The sequence below is a fragment of the Labrus bergylta genome, chromosome 8, assembly GCF_963930695.1.
Source record: "Labrus bergylta chromosome 8, fLabBer1.1, whole genome shotgun sequence".
NCBI classification, from domain to species: domain Eukaryota; kingdom Metazoa; phylum Chordata; class Actinopteri; order Labriformes; family Labridae; genus Labrus; species Labrus bergylta.
In genome coordinates, this window is record NC_089202.1 from 16,980,202 (window position 1) to 17,003,405 (window position 23,204).

The 23,204-nt window shown below is 39.7% G+C and overlaps 2 protein-coding genes across 5 annotated transcripts; both read left to right on the top strand.

The window, feature by feature from the left end:
• The first annotated feature begins 319 nt into the window (after nt 1-319).
• On the top strand, nt 320-15,314 carry csf3r (colony stimulating factor 3 receptor). 4 transcript variants are annotated; one of them, XM_065958166.1, is made up of 18 exons: nt 320-472; nt 1,195-1,288; nt 4,750-4,850; nt 5,527-5,601; nt 5,805-6,101; nt 6,739-6,871; nt 7,010-7,176; nt 8,041-8,201; nt 8,352-8,502; nt 9,713-9,795; nt 9,908-10,115; nt 11,165-11,353; nt 11,547-11,648; nt 12,031-12,177; nt 12,260-12,400; nt 12,518-12,612; nt 12,692-12,773; nt 14,104-14,242. In XM_065958166.1, the coding sequence occupies exons 4-17, from the start codon at nt 5,538-5,540 to the stop codon at nt 12,734-12,736; spliced, it is 1,983 nt and encodes a 660-aa protein (XP_065814238.1). In that variant the 5' UTR covers nt 320-472; nt 1,195-1,288; nt 4,750-4,850; nt 5,527-5,537; the 3' UTR covers nt 12,737-12,773; nt 14,104-14,242. The 4 variants fall into 4 exon arrangements, with proteins under 4 accessions (XP_065814238.1, XP_020489152.1, XP_065814236.1 ...); XM_020633496.3 differs by having other exon boundaries at nt 321-472; nt 12,518-12,614; nt 12,695-12,773; nt 14,104-15,314; XM_065958164.1 differs by having other exon boundaries at nt 321-472; nt 5,808-6,101; nt 12,518-12,614; nt 12,695-12,773; nt 14,104-15,314.
• Nucleotides 15,315-15,418: 104 nt separating this feature from the next.
• mrps15 (mitochondrial ribosomal protein S15) lies at nt 15,419-21,210 on the top strand. The gene is made up of 8 exons (XM_020633551.3): nt 15,419-15,656; nt 18,246-18,314; nt 18,540-18,615; nt 19,205-19,253; nt 19,379-19,463; nt 19,564-19,622; nt 20,560-20,751; nt 20,954-21,210. Exons 1-8 carry the CDS (start codon nt 15,536-15,538, stop codon nt 21,056-21,058), a joined length of 756 nt encoding a protein of 251 aa, XP_020489207.1. The 5' UTR covers nt 15,419-15,535; the 3' UTR covers nt 21,059-21,210.
• Nucleotides 21,211-23,204: the final 1,994 nt, after the last annotated feature.

Sequence of the window (23,204 nt, forward strand, 5' to 3'; positions counted from 1 at the left end):
TGCTTGTGCTGAATTCAGAGATGGAATGTTACAATGTTACAATTCACTTAGCAGACGCTTTTATCCAAAGCGACGTACATCATAGAGTAGGTACAACACTAATCCATTCATACACCACCATAGAGTGAAGTAAATAAAATCCTGGGCTATAAAATGTAGTTTAACAGTATTCAATTCTTTATTTCTTTCTTGAACAGCTCTGGATTATAACACCCAACTTTTCAGCCCTTAAAGGGGCCCCATGCATCAGTCATGTGTTTCTTCCTGGAAAATTGTGAAGTTTCAGTGCTTCAAAACAAGGATGTTGCTGCTGCTGCTGCTGCTGCTGCTTGGTTAACACACATATCATCATCACGTCACATCACATATGTCCTCTAATCTGAGTGGCTGTGAGACACACTGTTTCATCTGGGTGATATCAGGGCTGATGAGAGCTTCTCGTCTGTTCTGAGTCTGCAGCAGCTTCCGTGCGGTGAGTGAAAAAGCCTCTCTGATGGCTTTCCTTTATCTTCACATCAAGCGATTTGTTGGTCCTTTCATTTTGATACTTGTGCCAGATTGAAAAAAGGAAAACTTCACGGAAACTTGCGTCTGGATGACACAGGTTCAGGCTGGAGATTTGCATCCTGATCCAAGTCACGGACAGCTCTGTTTAATTCCCTTTTATGCTGTTCTGTATTGTACGTGTGCCATTTATCATCCTTTGTAGATTTCTCTGCAAATAAGGCCAATTTTTTTTTTAAAAACCCAACATGAAATATTCCAGATGTAGAAGATTGAAGGTGTTGGATCTTCAAATATTTCAGGATTTAAAGAGTTATTTTAAGATAAGATAATCCTTTTAAAGTAAAAACAGCCACTTTTTTTTTTTTTTGCTCTATGTGTGTGCAGAATTCAAACTTGTTAATAAATGTTGAGAAAGAAAACATCAAGTTTTATAATTTACGTTCAGAATCAGAATCTCATAATTGTCCCAAATTTGATTAGGAGCATACACATGACACAAAGGAAAACATAAACCTGTTAAATATATGTGACCAATAATCCAAATAGTAACAGTGTCACTATGGAAGTAACTTAGTAACAAAAATAAGGCAAGTCTGCAAACATAGTAACAGCTATGGCAAACATGTTTATGTTCTTTTCATCCTTGAAAAATGAGGATGTGAAACAGATTGCTTTTCTGCTTTTTAGCTTTTTGGACTTTTACAAGTGCTGACACAGAAGGTCACTGTGTCCGAGCTAGAAGTCGACTCAACGCAGAGTGAAGGATCTACAGACACGACAAGTAAGTTTCTTTAAGACCTTTTTTAAAAAGTACTTCTCTGTGTTGTGTGAGAAATAAGACAAGAAAAGGGGAAACAGTGACAGGTTGGTCGTTGCACTCTCTGTCGAGGATATTGCCAAATCCCGAGCGTGGGCATTTTGTAACCCCCTCCAACAGCAACAGGAAAGGAAACACACGGCAGCTGTGGCAAAATGTTCCTCTCTATACGCTGAAACATGACTCACTGAGGCACCCAGCTCCATCCATATAACAAATGTGCATCAATCCATTAAGAACAAAATTGTCTGGAACGCTTAAAATAGCCAGTTTTATTTTACTTAAGCATATCAAATTGTCTGTTGTCAAAATACACTCCAGATTTTCTCTCTCCCCGTCCGACTCTCTCGGCTGCCTTTTGTCTGAGCCACAAGCAATTACGTTTCAGTAGTAAGCACGGAAAGCGAGGGAAAATGAAGGCCTTTATGCATGCAGCCGATAAGGAACGGGGAGAAATTCCATTTCCCTCACGTCGCTTTTAACGCAGACTTCAACAAACAGTCGGTTACTGTGGTCTAAGGGCAGCAAGCTCAAGTAACAAATTCAACTAAGTAGTAACTCCACATTGTGTGAAATTCAGAGATGCTAAGAAGCAGGGAAGATGTATGACATCGTAATGTATCTGAATTTGTTTCTTGGGCTTGTAAATAGTAAGCTGAAGCATGCTGACATCAAAATATAGATGTCTCAAACAGACAGGGCTCCAGATTTTTCCATTCCTCACCAGAATCAGTCATCGAGACTAAAAACATCAGGTGTCACACGACCACAGGAAGTGTCTCAATGATGTGGTTTCAGCTACTGGCTCAGGCTACATGCGTTTGGGAAACCAGCCTATAGGGAAACCAGCCGTAGCATTAAAGTGACCCTCTCCTTCCTCGCTCCAAAAGATGAGCCACAAACAAAAGAATTTGCAGTCCACGCTATGATATTTGTTAACAATTAACACAAAATAAATCAACTTCAGGGAGAGCACAAAATAATGAACACAACATCCAAGTCAAAACCCAAACCACTTTACCTCAAATAAAATAAAGAAAAGAAAATATCATGCCTCACTCCCTAACAGGAAAACAGGAGAAAAAGTTTAATCAAATGAAAACGCTTCTCTTCCCTACAACATAACCAGGACTGCATAACGTAATTAAAATTCTCACAATTTTAACAAAAACACACAATTTTAAAAGACAAAACACCCAATTTCTGGGTGAAACAAGTCTCTCTTTGGAGGTGATGAAGAAGACGGGAAGCGTTCCAGCTTTTTAAAACTGGCACCCCCAGGTATATGGCACACGCACGCAGCACCAGCTTCCTTCGAATCAGTGGTCGGTGCACACCATTAGTATTTTCCTAATCGAGGGATTAGGCAGACAGACGGACAGACGCACAAACAAGAAAGGAGAACAAAGCCACACAAAGAAAGATCTAATAATAACAAAACACTTGATGTATGAAGGCTGTCGTCCTCAAGGCGGGCAGCCCGGGTTCAGATCCGACCTGTGTCCTTTCCCACTCTCTCTCCCTGATTTCTGACTCTATCCATTGTCCTATCTCTACAATAAAGGCACAAAACGCCCAAAAATGAATCTAAAAAATATATATATATATACACACAAAGTCATAACAAACACGTAATAAAGAAGTGCAAATTTAAATTAAACATTAAATTAACAGGTTCAAAATAAAATTCCTATTTCCCTTATTGCATCTCATTTAATACATGAACTAGCACTTAAAGGGATACTTCACCCGTTGAAACATGAATCTGTATTGACATTGGGTCATATATGTAGTAGAAATGTGAAATATATTTTGAAGTTGGTGCCTCCTTGGCCGAGAAAAGGCAGAAAGTGTCTTTTTGGCTCATCTGGATCAAATCCCAGAATGCACAGCACCGCAGGCCACTCCCACTAAAGTCCTTTATTTCAGAATCAGAAATACTTTATTAATCCCAGAGGGAAATTTGATCGATACAGTTTCTCCAAAATATACAGTATAGCAGTAGAAATATAGTAATAAAAACATTTACAGACATATTTACTTCAACACATAAGGCCGTTTCCTCAACTGATTCTGAGATTTCTAACAGAATTGATCTTGGAAATTCCTTGCAGAAAACCGACTCTATGTCTGTGTCCATAGGCAAACAGTGAGAGCACCGACACTACCAGTCCGCCCCAGCTTGAGCCGGCCCGGACTCCTCGTCCTCACCGCCGCTGACGGGCAGGCCTTATGCCTCGGCTGCTGAGCTGGCAGCGGCCAGTAATATAGCAATATAGCCGCGAGACGGTTTCTGCCGACAGGCCAGTCTGGTGTCGTGGCTGCCCAGGCGGCTAGCTGTGGCTGCAGCAGACAAAACACAAGACAAAACAAAAGCTTTCTCCATAGAGCCTGTTAGCATAGCTTCCAAGCAATATGGCGGACGTTAAGTTTCGATTCTGGGAGTGAGTTCCCACCCACTGATCTGTGATTGGTCTGTAGCTTCAGTGGTCAAAAATATGAGGAACTAGCATTGTAGTTTCACCCCGCTAACCGCAACAGCTTCCAGTGATGCAAAAATCCTCATTCTGCGTCACTGGAAGCTCCTTTTCAGACTTAGAAATACAAAGATTTACCATCTCAGGGGAAAATGAGGACGGGATGCACGACCATTCAAAAATACTACCAGGTTTCTAATGATACAAAGCTTAATGCAAATGGATGAAGTATCCCTTTAATATGTTATTGTACTTCTAACATATTTTTAATTACAGCAACTTTTTTTCAATGTTCGAAATAAAGAAATCAATAAATTAATTTTTTTATCATTAATAGAATTTCCACAGTCAAATATTGTGATGATTATTTCTTATTAACCTTTTGTCTGTAAAAAGAAAAAAGTATTGAAGTTGTCCAGGGCATAAATAAGTGGCATCAATGATGTCCACCTTTAGCTTGCTGTTCATCATGATATCCACATGGGTGTCTGTCAGATGTGCTTGATAATCAAAAATAAGTCTGCAAAGTTCAGAAGCTGGAACAAGATATAGTGATTATTTTGTTTTTGCTTGATGAATCACTGAAATAAATCTTACAAAACGTCTTGTTTTCATAAGTGAAATATATTGAGAAATAAATTGTGAAATAACTAAAAGAAAAAACATGTCTGGTTTGTGAAATGCTGTTTCATAATTGAAAAAAGAAACACACACATGCATGCACTTGTGAATATATGAACTCCACAAGACTTACTGTTTCACTCTTTGGTTTGGGATGTTTTTTTCATAAGAAATACTTGATAATGACCTTTGTCTATATGTTAGTTTTTCAAATGGATGTCACTTTAGATGTTACATATAGGATACTTTTTGAAGTCCTTCATTGGCTGACATTATTTTTTGTTATTTAACCCATTAATGACTGTTTTTGATGTTTCACTTTTACAGCTGAGAGAGCCACAGAGATGCTGTGAAGGCATGTCTGTGCCTTGTTGGAGTTTCATTGTGAGTTGGCATTCACAGTCCACAGAGACCCTGGTCGTGTAATGGTGAGTACAAATCCCCAAAACTCACACGATAACACCTGTGCTTGTTATGTGAGGTCCATGAACAAATACAGAATGCATGCCTATCAGGACTGGTTACCTTCTAACACTAGAAATAACAAGCTTCCTGTCTTATTTAAGACAGTACCTCCTGGTAACAGATTGAGGTACAGTAGCCTATACACTGTCAGCATACACTTATTCCATCTGCAGGACAAATTCAATTTCATGCCAGCGTCTAGAGCTTTAAATGTCACATCCTTTGTGTAATCATGTTGTGTAAATGTGGATCCTAGCTGTCACGAATGTTGAATTTTATATTCTCAAGTGTGTCATGTGTCTGTGTTTGGGTTTGTTCTGAGAATGCTCTGCAAACACTTTGCCCACGCTGCAGATTGCCTTATTGTAATGTGAACAGCGGGTGCATTCTCGAGCCGTCTGCTTATGTTGAAACATTATGCATTATGGAGATCACACCCACCGCTCACATCAGACACTCGAAAACACCGTGCTGATGATGTCTTTTTTGAAGCGACTCACGTTATCGCATTCAATACCTCACCTCGCACATCGCGTCATGCCGCTCGGAAGCGATGGCAATTCAAATATATAGTTTTGATATAGGGCATGAAAAATTGTAATTTAAGGAAAATGCATTTCATTTTGGCTTCCCTAACAGGTTTTATCATCATGATATCCACATGGGTGTCAGTGATTGTCATGCTGTTGGCTTTGGTGAATGGAGCGAGAAATGGTGAGTGTTGCATTTAGAATGAAATTGCAAATCTAAATGGAAATACCTAACGGGTAGTTGCAAAGATTGTTATGAAGCCTTTCTTCTCTTTTCCTCAGAGATCATATCCATACCAAATAAAAGGCTTTACTTTTTATCACAATTTTCTCTACTTAGGATTATTTTAATGCAAAGTTAAAAAAAACTACATTTCCCTTTCTTAGAAGATGACGTAGAGCCGTGTGCAACGGTTCAATCGTCCAGCTCCGTGGTGCCTTTGGGGTCCAATGTCACAGCCACCTGTGTCATCAGAGAAGACTGCCCTCTGGCCATTGGACAAGCTGTTCACATAGAGTGGCACCTCGGCAGTCGCTTTTTACCCAGCAGCCCCGGGGCCAATGATAGCAGCAGAGTGTCTCAGGTTGTTGTACCGAGTTTCAATCACACCAGGGCGTTCCTAACCTGCTCTGTCCGAGGCTCTCCGGCTCAAGTGGTGGGAGGAGTGCAGATCCGAGCTGGATGTGAGAAGGATTTTTTTATTCTTGTGCGTGTTTGTGCATCACTGATCAAATAAGATTGTCTATATGCTGCTAGTTCAAGACACATCAGAGCAAGATTTATCAGGAAATATGGAAATGTTTGGCAAACCAAGGAACTGTTGACGTAAAGCGATAAAATGTCCCACCATGTCCACAGCGTGGTGCCAAAATTAACAAATCCTGAGAGTTATTCACAAGAGCTTGAAGTTTTATCACATATGTCATAAAGGGATTTTTACAACTAGATTAATGAAGGGATACTTTTTCAACAGTTTCATTCTTAACTTTCCATCTGCACTATAGCCATTACTGCTATGAATACGATTAATGAAAATTCAAAGAAAATGTAAAATACTAAATCTGTGAAAATATCTTTATACAATTATATCATGTACCCTACCCTATATATACTCAATCTCATTGTTTTCAATATAACTCATAGATTATGGTTAAACATAACTTCCTTGTATACATGTTCACCTCCTGTCCCACAAGTCCTCATGCAGTCAGATCATAAGAACATTCCTGCTTTAAAAATGTGGGAGCAAACAGTGAATACTGAGTCCTCATCAATTCCATGAATAAAAAAACTCCAGTTCTCTTGTAATTATATCTAAAGATCCACCAGAAGCACCACAAAGCCTCACCTGTCAGACCAACCTCACCAAACCAAACACCCTGACCTGTAGCTGGGACCCGGGGCAGCTGGAGACCCACCTGCTCACAAAGTATACCCTCCACACAGAGGTTTGGTAAGTTTCTGTAATAATGGTCTACTCTGAAACAGTTACCAGAAAGCGAACATCATGTCGGTGTCAGGAATGCCGTTTACAAAATCGGTCTGTGAGATTGCTCAATGTGTTTTTCAAAAGATCATTTCCTCTTTTCAGGGATTTAAATCAGAACTACACATATGAGATACTACCAGGGGTCCACCAATACACCATCCCTCGCTCTGACTTTGTCCTGTTCTCAGACATGGAAGTTTATGTGAAGGCCCGTAATGACCTCGGGGAAGCAACCACTGAACACATCATTTTAGAGCCAGTCAGTGCAGGTGAGAAATACAGGAAGTATTCTTCTGTTGAATGATTGAATTGATTGATTGTATTTTAAGTATTAAAGTGTAATTTTTCAAAATTATATTTACCTGAACAGTTCCTAGAGGGAGCTTTGAAAAATATGTTAAATATCCTCATGTGATGTCACTTGCTGGCAGTGTGGATAATGAAGGCTCCATGCTTTGACAGGCATAAAGAATGAACGGATACAAAACACAATATTCGACAATTAATAGGCATTGTAATCTGAATGCATTCTTGATTGGTTAATTGCTCTTTAAATTAAACTCTACCTTGTCTACTTAAAAAGAGAACCTTTCTGAGGGCACCATAGATAGCCTATCGGTTATGTTGCGCACCCCATGTACAGAGGCTATAGTCCTCGTCGGAGCGGCCATGTGTTCAAATCCAACCTCAGACCTTTGCTGCATGTCACACCCCCACTCTCTCCTCCCAACATTTCCTCTTTCTCTTCAGCTGTCCTATCCAATAAAGGCAAACATGCCCCCAAAATATATGTCTTTAAAAGAGAACCTTTCAGCTGTTCACAAGGCATTGACTATATAATAGTAATCATAGACGATACAAATGTTACATAAACTGTATCACAAAAGAGGTTTGTAACTCGTTCCAAGAGTTGTTACATCAGTTTTCTCCTAAATAAAATACTGACAATACTGACACAAAACAAACAGCAAAAGAGAACCAAAAACATTTTATGTTTTTGTTTCCAGAGTGATGTTACTACATGACTGACACTAACTTGTTCTAATTTGATATTTTCTTCAAATATTAAAAACAATAGATACATCTGAAAAAAATAAAGAATGACATTTTAATGACATCCTGTCTTATTTCAGCTAAATTTGATCCACCAATAATTCTGCAAGCTGTGTCTACAAAATATGGCTGCTTAAAGCTGAGCTGGAGATTATCTCATCACCAGGACTGGATGTTGGAAGCCCTGAACCTAGAAGTGCGACTTAAGACTGCTGACAGCAGCCAATGGACTGAACAACCAGTGAGTGGAATTCACACTCGTGACAAGTAAAACTATTTCAGTCACTTTTGTATTCATCAGCAACAAGCAACCACAGTGATGTTGTATTGTGTGTGTGTGTCTATAGTCATATCTGTTTTCTGTGTTTTTGTGATCTTGGCCACATGATAGATCCCAGTGGGTCGGTTCAGAACATCCAGACCTGTGAGCCTGTGTCGTCTCCTCCATGGGACTCGGTATGCCGCCCAGATTCGGGTCCGATACAAGCAGAGCCCCTGGAGTGACTGGAGCAGCAGCCACTCTGGTGTCACCTTGGAGAGCGGTGAGACTGCGATCAATTCAGAGTGACACAATCAGTCATTCTTATTTCCAATCTTTTGCCTTCTCTTCCATTTCCTGCTCCTTTCAATATATGCTAATGTAATGTTCTACATCTCCCATTGCTCTGCTTTAAAGCACTAGCTCGATGGAAGTATTGAGCTCTGCCGCCCACTCTGGCAGTGAATCCATACATGTCCTGTGTTTCACACACAAAGGTGATACCTGGGCGGGCCAAATATGTTTCCCGAGCCTTTAAATAAAATAATTCATCCATAAAATCAGAGCCAAAAAATGGACACACACGAGAGCGAGATGGAGAGGAAAAGAGAAAGTGAGGAGTCAGCGGAGAATTCTCCCTTCTGTAAATGCACCGATTGAGGAACTACGTCTCATATGAAAACTCTAGCTTCCTGCAGTAGTTTTAATATTTCTCTGCAGCTGCAGTGATGGGTCATCATGAAGAATAATAATAATAATAATAATACTTCATTAATCTCGGTTTTACACTCTGTCTAATGAACATGCTACACAAACATAGGCCAAAATACACACACACGCACAAACAGGACATTAATGGAGAGGTCTCAGAGTGAGGGGCCTATCCACAGCGAGCACTCCAGAGCAGTTTTGGGGTTCGGTGCCTTGCTCAAGGGCGCCTCTGCAGTGCTCAGGAAGTGGACTGGCACCTCTCCAGCTACCAGACCAATTTCCGTACTGGGGTCGTGCCGGGACTTGAACCAGCGACCCTCCGATTCCCAACCCAAGTCCCTACAGACTGAGATACTGCTGCCGTTATAATAAGTGATAAGTGCAGATCCCCTGATTTGATAAAGGAATATCAAGTGAAACAGTTTTAAAAACACGAGTAATGTAATTGAACCGCTCTATACCATGAGTTTTGTAAATAACCCACAATAAACAAAGCTACAAAATAAAGGAAGGAGGGGACTTTCCGAACGCTGTGTGTAAGACAGGTAGGAGGAAGGATAGAAGAGAGGAGCATGAGTGCTTGGGAGATAAGCAGATTAGATAATTAAGCACATTTAATATAGCCTGCACACATAAACGTTATAAAAATCTAACCTTCCCCCCCCCCCCATGGGAAGCACTGATATCACTTATAAGGAAAAGTTTAGTTTTTTGAAAGACAGAGATGAGAAGTGCAGACCTTTGAAGAGACGCTTAAATGACCGCCATCTTTTTCTTTTCAGCTCCCACTGGACGCTTAGATTCATGGACGAAGGTATCAGGGAATCACATGAACGAAACGCTCAACATACACCTGTTTTGGAAGGTAGGTACACACATCTTACGACTAGCTTGACAGCTGTCACAAACGAGATGTATTTTTCTGTTGTATGTGTGAGGTCTGCTTATAAAATAACTTCTCACTTTTTTTTCCTCAGCCATCGAAACAATTCCATGCCAACAGCCAAAACGTGTCATACACTGTGTCGGTGCAAAGGCTGCCAGGTGAAAGGGGAAAGGTGTGCTCTACTACCAGGAATCACTGTACTTTTCGGATTCCCAGGAAAGTAAGGAAGGTGTTTCTGAGGGCTGTTAATGCAGTGGGGAAATCTCCACCTACGGAAGTTCGGATTTACTTACCTAAAGGTAAAACTGAATTCTAATTGACATTGGCTTTTATACATTAATAGTGAATCTATTTAAAGCTCCTGTGAGGATTTATTTTATCTGGGTACGAAACAGACTGAAATGAATACTGATGCTTCATTATGTCCTACAGACAGGAAAATCAGAAAGAAGATATATCATTTCTATATGCTGTTTTTGTAACCATAACAGCAGAGTAGGTGTCAGTTGTAGTGAGTAACTGCACATCACAAAAAACATACTTACACATTGACTGTTATTTGAAGGCAGGATTTCGGTTTTCATCAGAAATCACAACATGTACAGGACAAAATCAGCGAAGAGATAAGGGGTTCTTCTTTGTTCACATGGGGTGACAAAATCGGCACGAACCGAAAGTTCATCACAGGAGCTTTAATGTTGTCAGGTGGTACAAACAAAGAGAGATCTTATGTCAAATCCAACATCCATGTATATCTGAAATGTTCTCACGACTTAAGATTTCCCATTTTAAAGCAAACAGAATATATTTTGAGTGTTCACAAGAGCCTTTGACCTTAGTCCTGTGAAGAAAAGCGCTCATGTATGATTACCATAAAACTTCAAAGGCCCATCCCAATTTAAGGCTGAGTCTCTTTCACTAGCCTGGTGTTGCTGCGTGTTTTGACGAATATAAACAGGTCCCAATAAGAGGCCCCGATGCATTAAGTGTTGAAATAATAACTTCAACATCTGTCCAAGAAAGGTGTGAAAATGCTAGAATGCGCACCAGCCTTGCTCTCTTAGACAGCAAGATAAAACTACAGTTTCATTATTACATTGGTTTTATGGATATCCTACATTTTTAACACAATTAAACATTATTTTTGGTGTAAATCTACAATGTATAGTCTTCTCTATCTTTGCTGTGCACAAGTTTCGTATAAAAAATAATTAACAGCAGGTCCATCGACGCCTGTCCTATTTAAAGGCAGGGTCATTTTATAGATCGACGTATATAAAAGCCTGGGCTGTTAATGGAAGTTTTTACGGTATACACATTGTGTGTATAATGTGTAATTTGTTTGTAGCTGTTGCAGGGATATCAGATGCTACAGTCGTTCCTCGTGATGATAGATCCTTCCTAGTCCAGTGGAGAAGCCTGGTTTCTTTTGGCCTCACTGGTTTCGTGGTGGAATGGAGACCTCTGTTAAAATCAGACCTCTCCCTCACCCAGTTTGAAATGACTGACAGAAACCAGACAAGCCTTGTTATAACAGGTATGGTGTTTGTACTGCAGCTTTTATGATCCATGTCCTCTTTATTTCACCTTTTGTTTAGTTTCGTAATCTGTTTTTCATCCTTTACCACAAGGTGCACACATCTTTTTTTCCCCGTGCACTTCCAGCCTTCAAACACACTTTTCAGCTTATGGGTTCTGATTCACTCCAACCTCTTCACTCTCATCAATAGGCAGCTTTGAGCCCTACAAGCCCTATGGGATCTCTGTGTATCCAAGGTTTAAGGATGGGATAGGCCTTCCTCAGACTGTTAATGCCTACTCGAGGCAAAAGGGTAAGTCACCAAAGACACATAGAGGATCACACAAAGAGCAGGCGGAGGTGTGAGAGTCGGGGTTTCTTTAACTTTGAAGAAGTGAGAAAAGAGTTTGCCAATCGAGTTTTACAAATATATGTTGAGCAATAATTCAGGAACAGCTGATACATGATGGACTAATGCCCTCTTGTGGATGGAGATGAATTCTTGTTTTCTCACTGGCCTGAAGGTTTCAAATTAGTCAGGTCAGTTTTGTTTATAAAGCTCTTATCATAAATATGCCTCACAGAGCTGTACAGTCAGGACAGCATGGAAAACCCTCTGTCCATAGACCTTCTTTTCTGACTCTTCAGCTCACCATAGTTACAATATTCACCCATGATGATGTTTCTTTTTAAAGCTCCATCAATGGTTCCAAAAATAACAATCAAAAAGACCTGGCAGTCACAAATCGAGCTGATCTGGGATGAAATACCGTTAGACCAAAGGAACGGCATAATCAAGAACTACAAAGTCTTCTTCTGGAATGCAAAAGGACCCATAAATGGTGGGTTAAAGACTTTAATGTGACTGTTTTAAAAACATTGTTGGGTTGTTGGTCGCTATCTGATGACGGACTTTTCTTTCAGTTGCACATGCGGACCCAACCGAAAGGAGGGTGGTCCTGACAGACCTCGACTCCGTGTCTCTGTATGAGGCTTTCATGATGGTTAGCACGTTTGGTGGAAGCCGTAACGGGTCGACAATTAATTTTGAAACTGAGCCACTGGGTTGGTATTATCAATTGGCAAATTGGCAAATCCTGGAAACATGACAGAAAATCAAGAGAGTTTGTTTCCCACAGCAGATATTTCATTCAGAGTATGTGTATGTTTTTCTCCTCCCAGATTCACTTTCTATTCTGATCATCGTAATTGGCTCACTGGTTGGACTGTTACTTTTTATTTTTGTCATACTCATGACATGTTTCTCCTACCAAAAAAGGTGAGATCATCGCTACTTCTTCTTAAGCTGTGGAGCTATTGTCTAATTTCTTCTAATTACACTTTTCTTCCTTTTTTAAGGCTGAAGGGACATTTCTGGCCAGCGGTTCCCGATCCGGCTAACAGCAGCATCAAGAGATGGACATCAGAATCAACACAGGTGTGAAAAGATGAACTAGTTCAAGATTAAATGCTTAATCCTTAACCCACTTTATGGTTTAGCCAAGCAAAAACCTCTGGGGCAGAAAAGTTAAGCATACTGGAAAGTGACAAAAACTGTAGTACCACAAATTGCCACATGAGGCTGGCTCCAAAAGCGAGTCAATCCTCATTAGGCCCTTTTTAAAACTCACCACATGTATACAGTCTGGTATAAAAACAGACTCCTAAGCTATATTTCTATTCATGAGAACTCTACAACCGTTACTTTTTTTATACAACTCAGTTACTTGAAATAAATTAAGTTGTGAATAATGGCGGCCATTGCTGCTTTGAGTGACCAGAGTGTGCCACTGGCTTTCCCACAAAGTGTCAAATTAGCTAACATGCTACAACATAAGGTCCAGTCCCCAAACTGGCATAAATGTTGATGTTCAAAACCAGTGGGTTACTTTTCAATTCAATTCAATTCAATTCAATTTATTTTGTATAGCGTCAACTCATAACAAGTGTTATCTCGAGACACAAAAAGCAGGTAAAATACCTTACTCATTGTTATGTTACAAAAAGCAGGTAAAAGACTTTACTTATTGCTATATTACAAAGACCCGGCCTATCCATCATGAGCACTTTAGCAAAGCAGCAAAAGTTACAATGGTAAGAAAAAACTGCCTTATTAAAAGGCAGAAATCTTCGGCTGGATCCCCAGCTCATGACGAAACAGCCTTCACAGGCCTAGACTGTGCCTAGGGTTGGAAAGGGATAGGGGGAGAGATGGGATAAGATGCAGGAAGAGGGATAGGGAGCAAGGGGGTGGGGGGAGGCAGACCGTCCATCAACAATCCGGTGGGGGGGGGTTGTTGTTCTGGCAGGCCATACTTTTCACCATATTGTCCACAGGTTTGCATGATTAAAACTGTATCAATCAATACTGTCACATAAAGTCACAGCCACAGATAATTACCTTCAACTCTGCAATCAACCTCTACTCCTTCCCCTTTTTTTTTGCATCTCTCTGCTCATTGTTTAGGTTTTTCTGAACTGAACATTTAGACTTATGGTACAGATTCAGAGTTCTCCTTGAACTAATTTCCAGCTACAGAAGGGCTATGATTGATCCAACGTATATGCCCAGAGCCCAACAGCAGAGAGTTAGCAGCTAGCTTGTGAACATCGTGGAGTATTCAGAAGCATAAGAGCCAGATATTAACCTTCAGAGTTTTAGTGGAATAAAGGACTTAAATAAATATCTGGCTAACACGTGTGTCAGCTGTATACTTTGTCATTTACCAATTTAAGAAAATAATGTCTTGTTTATTTTCCTCGTGCAGGATAGCTATCTTACATCTGACAATGAGGAGCCCAATCTGGTGTACCTGTCCCACCTCAGCTTCCTGGACCTCCCTGCCAAAATAAGTAAAGAGGACCATGATGACCTGTGGTTGAACAGTTCAGAGGACACCAGTGACCTGGGAGAATCCATTTGTGGATCACCATTCATCCCCGGCTACTCCGGTTCAAACAGCGACTCTGTCCCTTACGCTACAGTGATCTTTTCCGGTCCATGCAGCAGCCCCACTCTTGAAGGGCCTCCTGTTTACCTGCGCTCAGAGTCCACGCAGCCCCTCCTGGAGAGTGAAGAAACCTTCAGTCCAAAGTGTTACCAGAACATGGCGACTGATCAGAGGCCAACAGAGCAATGTTTTTTTGGACCAGACCTTGATTGTGTAACAAACAAAGGGAAAGAATTAGAAACTATGTGGGATGATTTTCCTTTTCTACGAGCATTAGCGATGACCGAGACTGAAATTGACTAAAAGTACATTTCTGATTATAAACGTAAAGTTTTTGCAAGATGTTAATGAAGATCTGAGTTTGTATTTTGAGCCATTACAAGATGATTCAACATGACACACAGCTGAAAATCCATGAAAACAAATTTGATTTTCAATGATTATGTTATGTGTGCTTTATCTGCAGACTTCTTAGACTTTCAATGTTGGTGTTTTTGCTAATGAAAATATATACTGTACGGTGTTGTATGTTAACCACCTGTGTACTTGTAAGCCAAGGGGACACAATTAAAACAGAATGTCTGAGGGAACAAAAGCTTTAAAGACATGTGTTCCCCCTGACTGATCATTTACAACTATACCTCTAAATTTGGTATGTACTTATCAAGCTTGCTGAGAGAGGTGTTCTTATAACTAGTGGATGTGATTTAAAAGGAAAGCTGAGTAGTTTATAATTTTTCAGTGTGATCTGAAAGCTAAGGCTCATTAAAAATCAAAGTTTAAAGCAGCCTGGGATTTCAGGTAAAGCCAAACTGTTATTGGGAAATTATTTTTACACCCAACAAAAACGGCACGTTTGATTTTTGCTATGGAAATGTATCTCAACGTAAACTTTTGTGATCAATTTTGATGTGTAAATGTCTCTGATTTGTATAAAAATAATTGTATTTTTTTATTGATTAAAACACCATTTGTAAAAAAAAAAAAATAAAAAAAAAAAATAAAAAAAATCGGTTTTATTTAATCTATTTTTCATTAAACCGTTTTTTTTTCTCGTGTCTCATCGATGTGGTCTGGGATTGTTTGCACAGCCTGAAGAAAAAAAAAAAAAATCCCTCCATCGTCACTCAATTAGTGTGGTCTAGTCAAAATGGCGGACCTCATGTAGGGGTCGAGTGTGATTACCTTAGCTAATTCTACCACTATTAACCACTGTTAATTTCCTCAGTAGTAAACTATCTTTACAGCCATGTTGGCAAACATAGCTCTGCGAAGTGCTTTAAGGTCGAGCGGCGCTCTGTGCTCCGCTCGTTCACTGAAACCCTGGACATGCAGCTCGGCGCTGCTGTCAGGACCCAGAGTCAGCTGTGGTAAGTGTACAAAAAAGACATGATAACCTTTAAGATAACTGACCGTCTGTGTTCAGGGAAAAGCTGTCAAGACCATTTCATTTTGCAGGATAACATGCCGAACTGCCTTGTGTCAAAGTGAAGCTCCAGCATGTTGTTATCCTCTGCGAACAGCAGGGGGCAGTGTTGACAAGAGTGCTGCAACTTCAAAGAGCAGATTAACGCAATTATTTACAACTGTTTATTAAAGTACATAAATATGTTTTGGATTTTCAAGGTTTTTTTTCCCCGTCATAATGTCAAGTTTAGTCTCCTTTAATGTAATTTAAAAAAAAAAACACCTCCATAGATTTAAAAAAGAACGTGAATAGCATTTGGACATCCTTATGCAGATAATATTAAAATATATATTAAATCATCCACTGTGTTACTGTAGTCTACAAAATGGTATAAATGTTATGTTTGTGTTTGGAAGGATTTTTAAATTACTTAGAACGGCTGAAAAACTTTCACTAAAAATGTTTGCGCTCCTGCCCAAAGTATTTAAAAAATCTAGACTTCCTTAGATATATATTCCTTATATCAAATATATGTATGTTACCTACTGTGCAAATCAACCACAAATTCAAAAACATTGTTACAGACGAAGCGTTCAGATAAGACTTAACAAAACAGACAATAAAGCAAAGTTTGAAAACACACAACAGAACTGCAATAACAAAGTAATTAAAAAAAGATTAAAAAACCAGGGCACACTTCCTTTTTTTGGGGGTGGGGGGGGGGGGGGTGCATTACCATATTGACTATTTCTCAACTGAAGTTGCTAAAATCAGAAACAACATTCTGAGTAAGAACCCACCTGCCTTTCTTCAGGGTGTCACACACACCCTGAGCTGTTTGCACCTCGATTCCTTCAGCTTTTTGAATTTCAGTATTCCTCACCAAATGGCACCTTCACAACACTTTGCTTGAACGTCACAGCACTGAGTCCAGACCATTTGTTACAGACAAATAAGCGTGCACTTTAAGTAGAGGCTGGAGAAGAGGAGTGAGGGTTTTGGATTAAGAATCTGGAGAGCCTTCGACTTTCATATAAGACTTTTAATGAAATGGTAGAAAATAGACTCCATGCAAGTAAAAAAAAAAAAAAAAAAAGCTAATCGAATGTAGAGAAAGTAAGAGTTTAAGTAGGGAGGATAGGAAAAAATCAACACGTGTTAGGTGCTCAAAAGCTAAAAGAAAAAGAGTCAAATGTTCACATGTCATTCAGCCTAATTATTAACTTCAGTGTAGACCAGTGGTACTCAGCCTTGTTAGACTTAAGAGCCACATTGAGCAAAAAATATTTCTGCAAGAGCCACAATTCAAAAAAACCTCTTTCTTTCCTAAAATATGTGTGGGAAACACAGTGGCATGACTTGCAAAGAATAATTTCTGCTGACAATGTTTCCCTTTATAAATAATTACTTAGGCTTTTTTTTTTTCCTCCAAGGAGGAACTTAAAGAGCCACAACTAGTCCCAAATGAGCCACATGTGGCTCGAGAGCCGCGGGTTGAGTAACACATGTGTAGACTGTAGTTTGATCCAGCTACTATGACGGCTGACTATTTAGCAGTAAACTGACGACTGAGAGTTATATAATTAGTTATAGTAGTTGTATAATTTACAAATATATATGTACATCCTAGAAATATGACTGCAGTGTTTAAAGGGAACTTGGTTGGAAGAGGCTTTTTAATGCTTGCTTTTCACAGATATGTGACTTTCTTCTTTTCAAGGTCACGTCTGTCTTTGATGCTCTATCTCTTTTTATTAGAACCGTATCAAGTTCATCTCCAAAAACTCAGAATCAAGCCTTTATCAACAGGCCCGTCTCGGGTTTGGTTGGCTTCTTCTCGGAACAGACCACTACACTCCTCAGTTTTTGGAAAATAGCTTCTTCACAAACAGAAGTGTATTACAAAAATGGAATAACTTGTAATATTTACGCTTTGAATAAACTGCCTCGTAAATGAGTGTTTGTGGTACTTTGGATGATAAGGAACACAAAGAAAAGCAAAACCTTTTCGTCTAAAATGTCATCAGACACTACAGACGTGTCTATGTCTTGATTTGTGAAGGAGGTGTGAAGCAGCAGTGTTAAAAGGAAGTTACCACACTTGGGTGTTTTAGAGATACTGCTATTAAAGACCACTATCATCTCACCATCTTTTAATGTGCGTAGTCGTTTTTAATCTGAGGTTTGAGGACAGTTTGTTCACACAGATAATCTCACTGATGCCGTTCAAATCGAGCAGCTTAATCTTGTGGATCAGTTTCTACTTCATTTTATGACTTTCCTTATCACTTCACGGAATAGAAATGTTTCACATGGAGCCATGCATTGCAGACAGAATCCCTGTTGAGCTGAATGTCATGTTATTAATAATAGTACAGTTCTGCAGTTGGGTCCAGATGTATAACATGCAGAAGAAGTGACCAAATCAAAAGTGAAGAGAAGTCTCTGCTCAAATAAAGCTGGCCTGAACAACATCAGGCCTATTGTCCGCTTCACATCCATGAAAGGCTAGTACACATGTTTTTGATATTCTTATATTTTTCCTTCTCAGTTGTAGGAAGCTTTGCTGCTCAACCTCCAGCGAGACATTACGCTCGGGCTCCCAAGAAAAAGAAGACAGGTACGTTTTATTGTTGTGCTTGGCCCATCTATGGACGGGCATTGCAAATGATCTTAGGCTGTACATGGTGTTGTTTGTGGCAGCAGGTTACTGGCTCCAAACTTTGCCTCTATAAAAATAGATATGAAAAATAAATATATAAAACCGGTTTGTTATGGAAGCAAGTTTTGACATTGTCTCAGTTATGCTCTTGTTTCATTAAAAACATGTATTTTTCCTTTTCAGTCTCTGTGAGCCAGCTCAGTGATCTTCCTCCTACAATGCTGAAGATGGACTACACAGCTGTACCCCTCGCTCAAACGTAAACATTCATAAATACTTTATGTTACATACACTGAGTAAAAAAATAAAACACACAGTATTTAAATTCCACCACCAGGGAGCTCTAAATTGAATCAATAGCAAAAGGTTACGTCGAGACAGTAGGGCAGGGAATCAGGGCAGTGATTCTCTCAGCTATTGTGTCTGTCTTTGAAAATGGTTGGTAATATTTCAGGTAATCTAAGTATTTATACAAAAAGTTACGCACATCCAGGAAAGTTTTAAGTGCTGGGTGCTGGACAAAAAAACATTCAAATGTAGAAAAAGTAGTCCGCATACCAAAAGCTGCTCCAATTAGGGCGAGGGCCCGAAACGTTACATGTGATATTCCATATAGTTCTGTTTAATTGGAGCAGCTTCTGGTGTGCTGACTCAGTACTTTTTCTAGGTAATCTAAGAATCCCACAGAAATAATATATAACATGTTTATTCCATTTGTATTTAATTGAGATATTTTACTGTAAAATTCTACACATTTTACCTTTAACTTTAAAGTCACAACTTGTGTTCAAGGCTCCACAGACTGTTAGTCATCTTCTCTGCTAACACTTTTTTTTTCTTTCTCACAGGACCGATGATCTCGTCAAAAGACTACTTTCATTGGAGTTAGCGAGTCACGTAAGTTCCCCGCGTTCCCACAGATCCCCTTTCTTTCTTTTTTTAAAATTCCTTGAACTTCTTGTTCTCTGAAGTTTTGAATGATTATGATTGCTTTTCTGACCATCGGTAATTTGTGTTTTCAGAGTGAAAAGCTCAAAATAAAAAAGGAACAGCTGATTGCAAAAGTCCAGAGGGATGAGAATGACCGTAGCTCAGTGGAAGTTAAGGGTGAGTCCACTTCTTTTTTTTCAAGTTGAAATCGTGTGACCTCATGAGTACAAATATTAGATACACAGTATTGTAACCTTATCATTTGTTTTTCTTTCAGTGGCTGTTTTGACCGCAAGAATCCGTAACTATCAGGAGCACTTGCTGAAACATCACAATGTGAGTGAAGCAGCAGAGACTGGAATACTTTAGCGTTCCCTTTCTCTCTTTGAAGTCACGCAGGACGTCCATTCTTTGAACAGAGCTCGTAAAAACCTTCGATGACTTTTCATATCAAAGCACAGTCGACTACGACTCTCAAGTGTCGTCACATTTCCTCTCTGCTTTCCTCTGGCTTGAGGCAAACATTGCCACAGGATATCCTGTTTAGCCCCCCCACCCCGCTACATTGAAATAGAACATACGTAGCACAATCATGGTTGGAAATTTCCATGTTACATCATACATAGAACATTGTGGTCAAAATTGACACGGATACAGAGTATATGTTGTACCAATAAGTGTTGAGCTGTTTTTCTGTGACATAAGCTTATTAAGCGAGAGAAAAAAAGAAAAGAAAAAAAAGCCTTAATTTGAGCTGCTTTCACACATGCACTCCTGACAAAATCTTGCTCAGTTGGGTATTCAAACATGTCTCTCACAGCCGGTAGTTTTCCTTATCTGACAGCAGAGGGGCGGGTCTCCGGAGACGAGACATGGTATAAAAAAGACACTGCGTGAATCCAAGATGGCAGACAAAGTGACAAGAGTTTAACACAGTTATTTATTGAGACGGTCAAGCACTGTGCAAAGGATGAAGGGGGGCGCATGGGAAGATGGTCTGCTCTGCTCCACTGCGGCTGTCACAGGCCCATGACGGTATCAAGACGCATTTGATCTTACGATATCGTGAAGTTGACGTTACCGTTACATCTCTAATACGTGCAACTGGTAGTCACGGTCAAATTTGGCTGTTTGCATTCACACATGCAGATGTTTTCAGGAGTTTTGTGCATGTGTGAAAACAGCTTTGATGTCCTCATTTGTACCTTTGTTTTTAAAAAGCCTGTTTCTCATCCCCTTTGTTTTCCTTCTTTCATGTTTAATTTCACTGCAGGACAAAGCTAACAAAAGGCGGATGTTAATGGCCATTGACCAAAGGAAGAAGATGTTGAAAAACCTTCGATTGGTACACTATGATTCCTTTGAGAAAGTGTGCCAGCAGCTGGGCATCACATACACGTTCCCTCCCGATTACTACAGACGGGCCACTCGCCGCTGGATAGCCAAGAAGGCCTTCTGCATTAAGGTAGCAACAAATGACCCCCATTAGTCTACTCAAGATCACTTATTTAAAGACCTTTGAAGACTTTTATAACTTACTAGTCAGACAATAGTTACATTATGTCTCAGAGCGTTACTCAAGCTGTCTCTGTAGGTTGATACACACTAATTTAAGTGACTGACAAGGTCAAGCCTCCGCTCACTTTCCGTCCCCTCTCTGTTCTCAGGTCTTCAAAGAAGTACAGAAGCAGAAAGCAGAGCTGAAGATGAAGCCAAGTGCAGCATCAACAGACGCAACGACAACAAACACAAGAGCTGCTGAGTCCCAATAAAAGACATTACACTGTATATTACAATAACTGATCCTCACTTTTACAAACTCATTTGACCTCGTTCATGTGTTCCCATCTTTAAAATATTGTTTTGCTTTCACTTTCTGGTCCATGTCAGAATTAAGTGGAAATAAAATGTCACAGAAAGTTGATTGTGATGCTGTCGTTGTGATTGTTCTGCACCATACTTGCAGACTAGTTGTACTTCCAGACTGTTTAAATCAGAAGAGCTTTGGAAATGTATTTCTACAGATAATACAACAGAATCAACCATTAAGCCCTCTCATGCCAGGTATTAACTGAAGCAGATAATACAAAAGATTATGCAATCATGAAATATTAGACTGTTCTGATATCCAAAAGGCAAAAATCCTGTTATTTGATCAGTTAGCTGTCTGATAAAACACTGTAGGATATTTTTCTGGGAAGTAGCAGCAGGTTAAACATGGAGCTCTTGAACGATTAGTTCTTCTCATTGTTTACACACACTGTGTCGCCATCTTTGAGCCTCCTCAGTATGATTTATCTTTTCTGATCTCGGTTTGATTGACTTGAAATGTTTGTCGGCAGTGCAGTGGTTTGAATCCCCATCACACAGGGCCTCTCTGTGTGGAGTCTGCATGTTCTCCATGTTCACTCTGGCCTGGTTGTTTGGTTGTCTATCTCTATATGTCAGACCTGTGATTAACATGGCGACCAGTCCCCACAACCCCAAACGGAAAAAGTGGTATAGATAATGGATGGCTGGACGGAAAATGTTTGTCATAAAGGGCTTTGAAATAGCTTAAATCAGAAGTTAGAGGCATAACATGAAAGTCTGTTCATAATGATGGATTTATACTAAACTGTTGAAAACATGTTCAATTTTATAGAAGCTAGAAATGTTTACATTTTAGTTTACAGCCAGATAAGTAGTTATTTTTATTTTGTAGCTGTACAGTTAAGGATTCTGACGCTCAATCTGAGGACTTAGGTTGGGAAACAAGGGATGTTGGTTCAAGTCCTGGTACCGAGCGAGAATGCAAATTGGGACCTCTAGCTGGAAAGGTGCTCTTGAGCAAGGCACCCAACTGCTTGGGGCACCAGTGTCTGTGCAGCCTCCTCACTCTGATGTCTCTCCATTAATGTGCATATCTCACAAACAAAAAACAGGGAAGTGTCATATGAAACCACATATGAACAAAGTGTATGATGTTAAAAAAAAAAAAATGCTTCTCATTTTGTCCAGACAATAATTAGATTTTACTTTAAATTGAACCGGTCCTACTTTGGCCCCCATTAATTGACCACATGGTCACTTTATGATCTTTGTCTTTTGTATCAGAAAACAACACGTTTCAGACAGGAGGATGCATTGAATGTGTAGCCTCAATAACCTTGCTACTTCCTGTTAATCTTCCACTGTTTCAAGTCTTGGATAGTAACAAATAAAGTTCAATGTGCATCCAAGAGGTTACATTTTGATTTCCTCTGGGGTGTTACACAATAAGTAGAAAAGTTCTTGCAGCTGCTTTTATCTATATATACATATATCAGATATTGAGTAAATCTATCCCCTTTAAATGTTAACTGCATTGACGACATAGTAAATATATGATCAAATCTAACACAAAAAGGATGTAATCCACTGATAACAGTAAATTCTGTGAACTGCTGATCTAATGTGAGATTGAAGAGCATGTTAACCTCATTACAGATACACAGGTAAGTGAGCTGTAGCAGTTTATGATTTTGCCCGCTATCAGCCTCTAAGCATTATGAGAAGTTCTCGATAATGGTCTAGAGTTTGTCGGTGAATGACCCACAGATCTTTGTCATCTCCAGAAGCAACAGTTTGTTGCTAAAGCAGCGTTTCACAGCTTCAGCTCGTCACAGCTTCCTGTGTGGTGGTGTGCAGTTTTGTCAGTTAGATCAGGAGGAGAGCACACTGACAGACTCTTCTGGTAAGTGACACCTTTTCTTCCTCTCACAGTAGATTCACTAAAGAATGTAACTTTTTAGCAGTTAAGTTGTCGTGTTTTGCATGTTAAAAGTTGTGCATTCACATGAAGTGAGTGAAAGAGAGACACAGTTGGCTCAAAGTTTGATTATGAAACTTTTCTTCAGTGGCGTTCATCATTTTACTGTGTGACTATAACTTTTGTAA

What these genes read in the sequence shown, in the direction of transcription:
- csf3r (XM_020633496.3), top strand. Translation starts at nt 5,538, where the DNA reads ATGATATCCACATGGGTGTCAGTGATTGTCATGCTGTTGGCTTTGGTG. An exon ending in ACCCTCCACACAGAGGTTTG is followed by an intron (nt 6,872 to 7,009) that starts GTAAGTTTCTGT and finishes TCCTCTTTTCAG; the next exon opens with GGATTTAAATCAGAACTACA. An exon ending in ACATACACCTGTTTTGGAAG is followed by an intron (nt 9,796 to 9,907) that starts GTAGGTACACAC and finishes TTTTTTCCTCAG; the next exon opens with CCATCGAAACAATTCCATGC.
- mrps15 (XM_020633551.3), top strand. Translation starts at nt 15,536, where the DNA reads ATGTTGGCAAACATAGCTCTGCGAAGTGCTTTAAGGTCGAGCGGCGCT. An exon ending in TCCCAAGAAAAAGAAGACAG is followed by an intron (nt 18,315 to 18,539) that starts GTACGTTTTATT and finishes TTTCCTTTTCAG; the next exon opens with TCTCTGTGAGCCAGCTCAGT. An exon ending in GCTGTACCCCTCGCTCAAAC is followed by an intron (nt 18,616 to 19,204) that starts GTAAACATTCAT and finishes TCTTTCTCACAG; the next exon opens with GACCGATGATCTCGTCAAAA.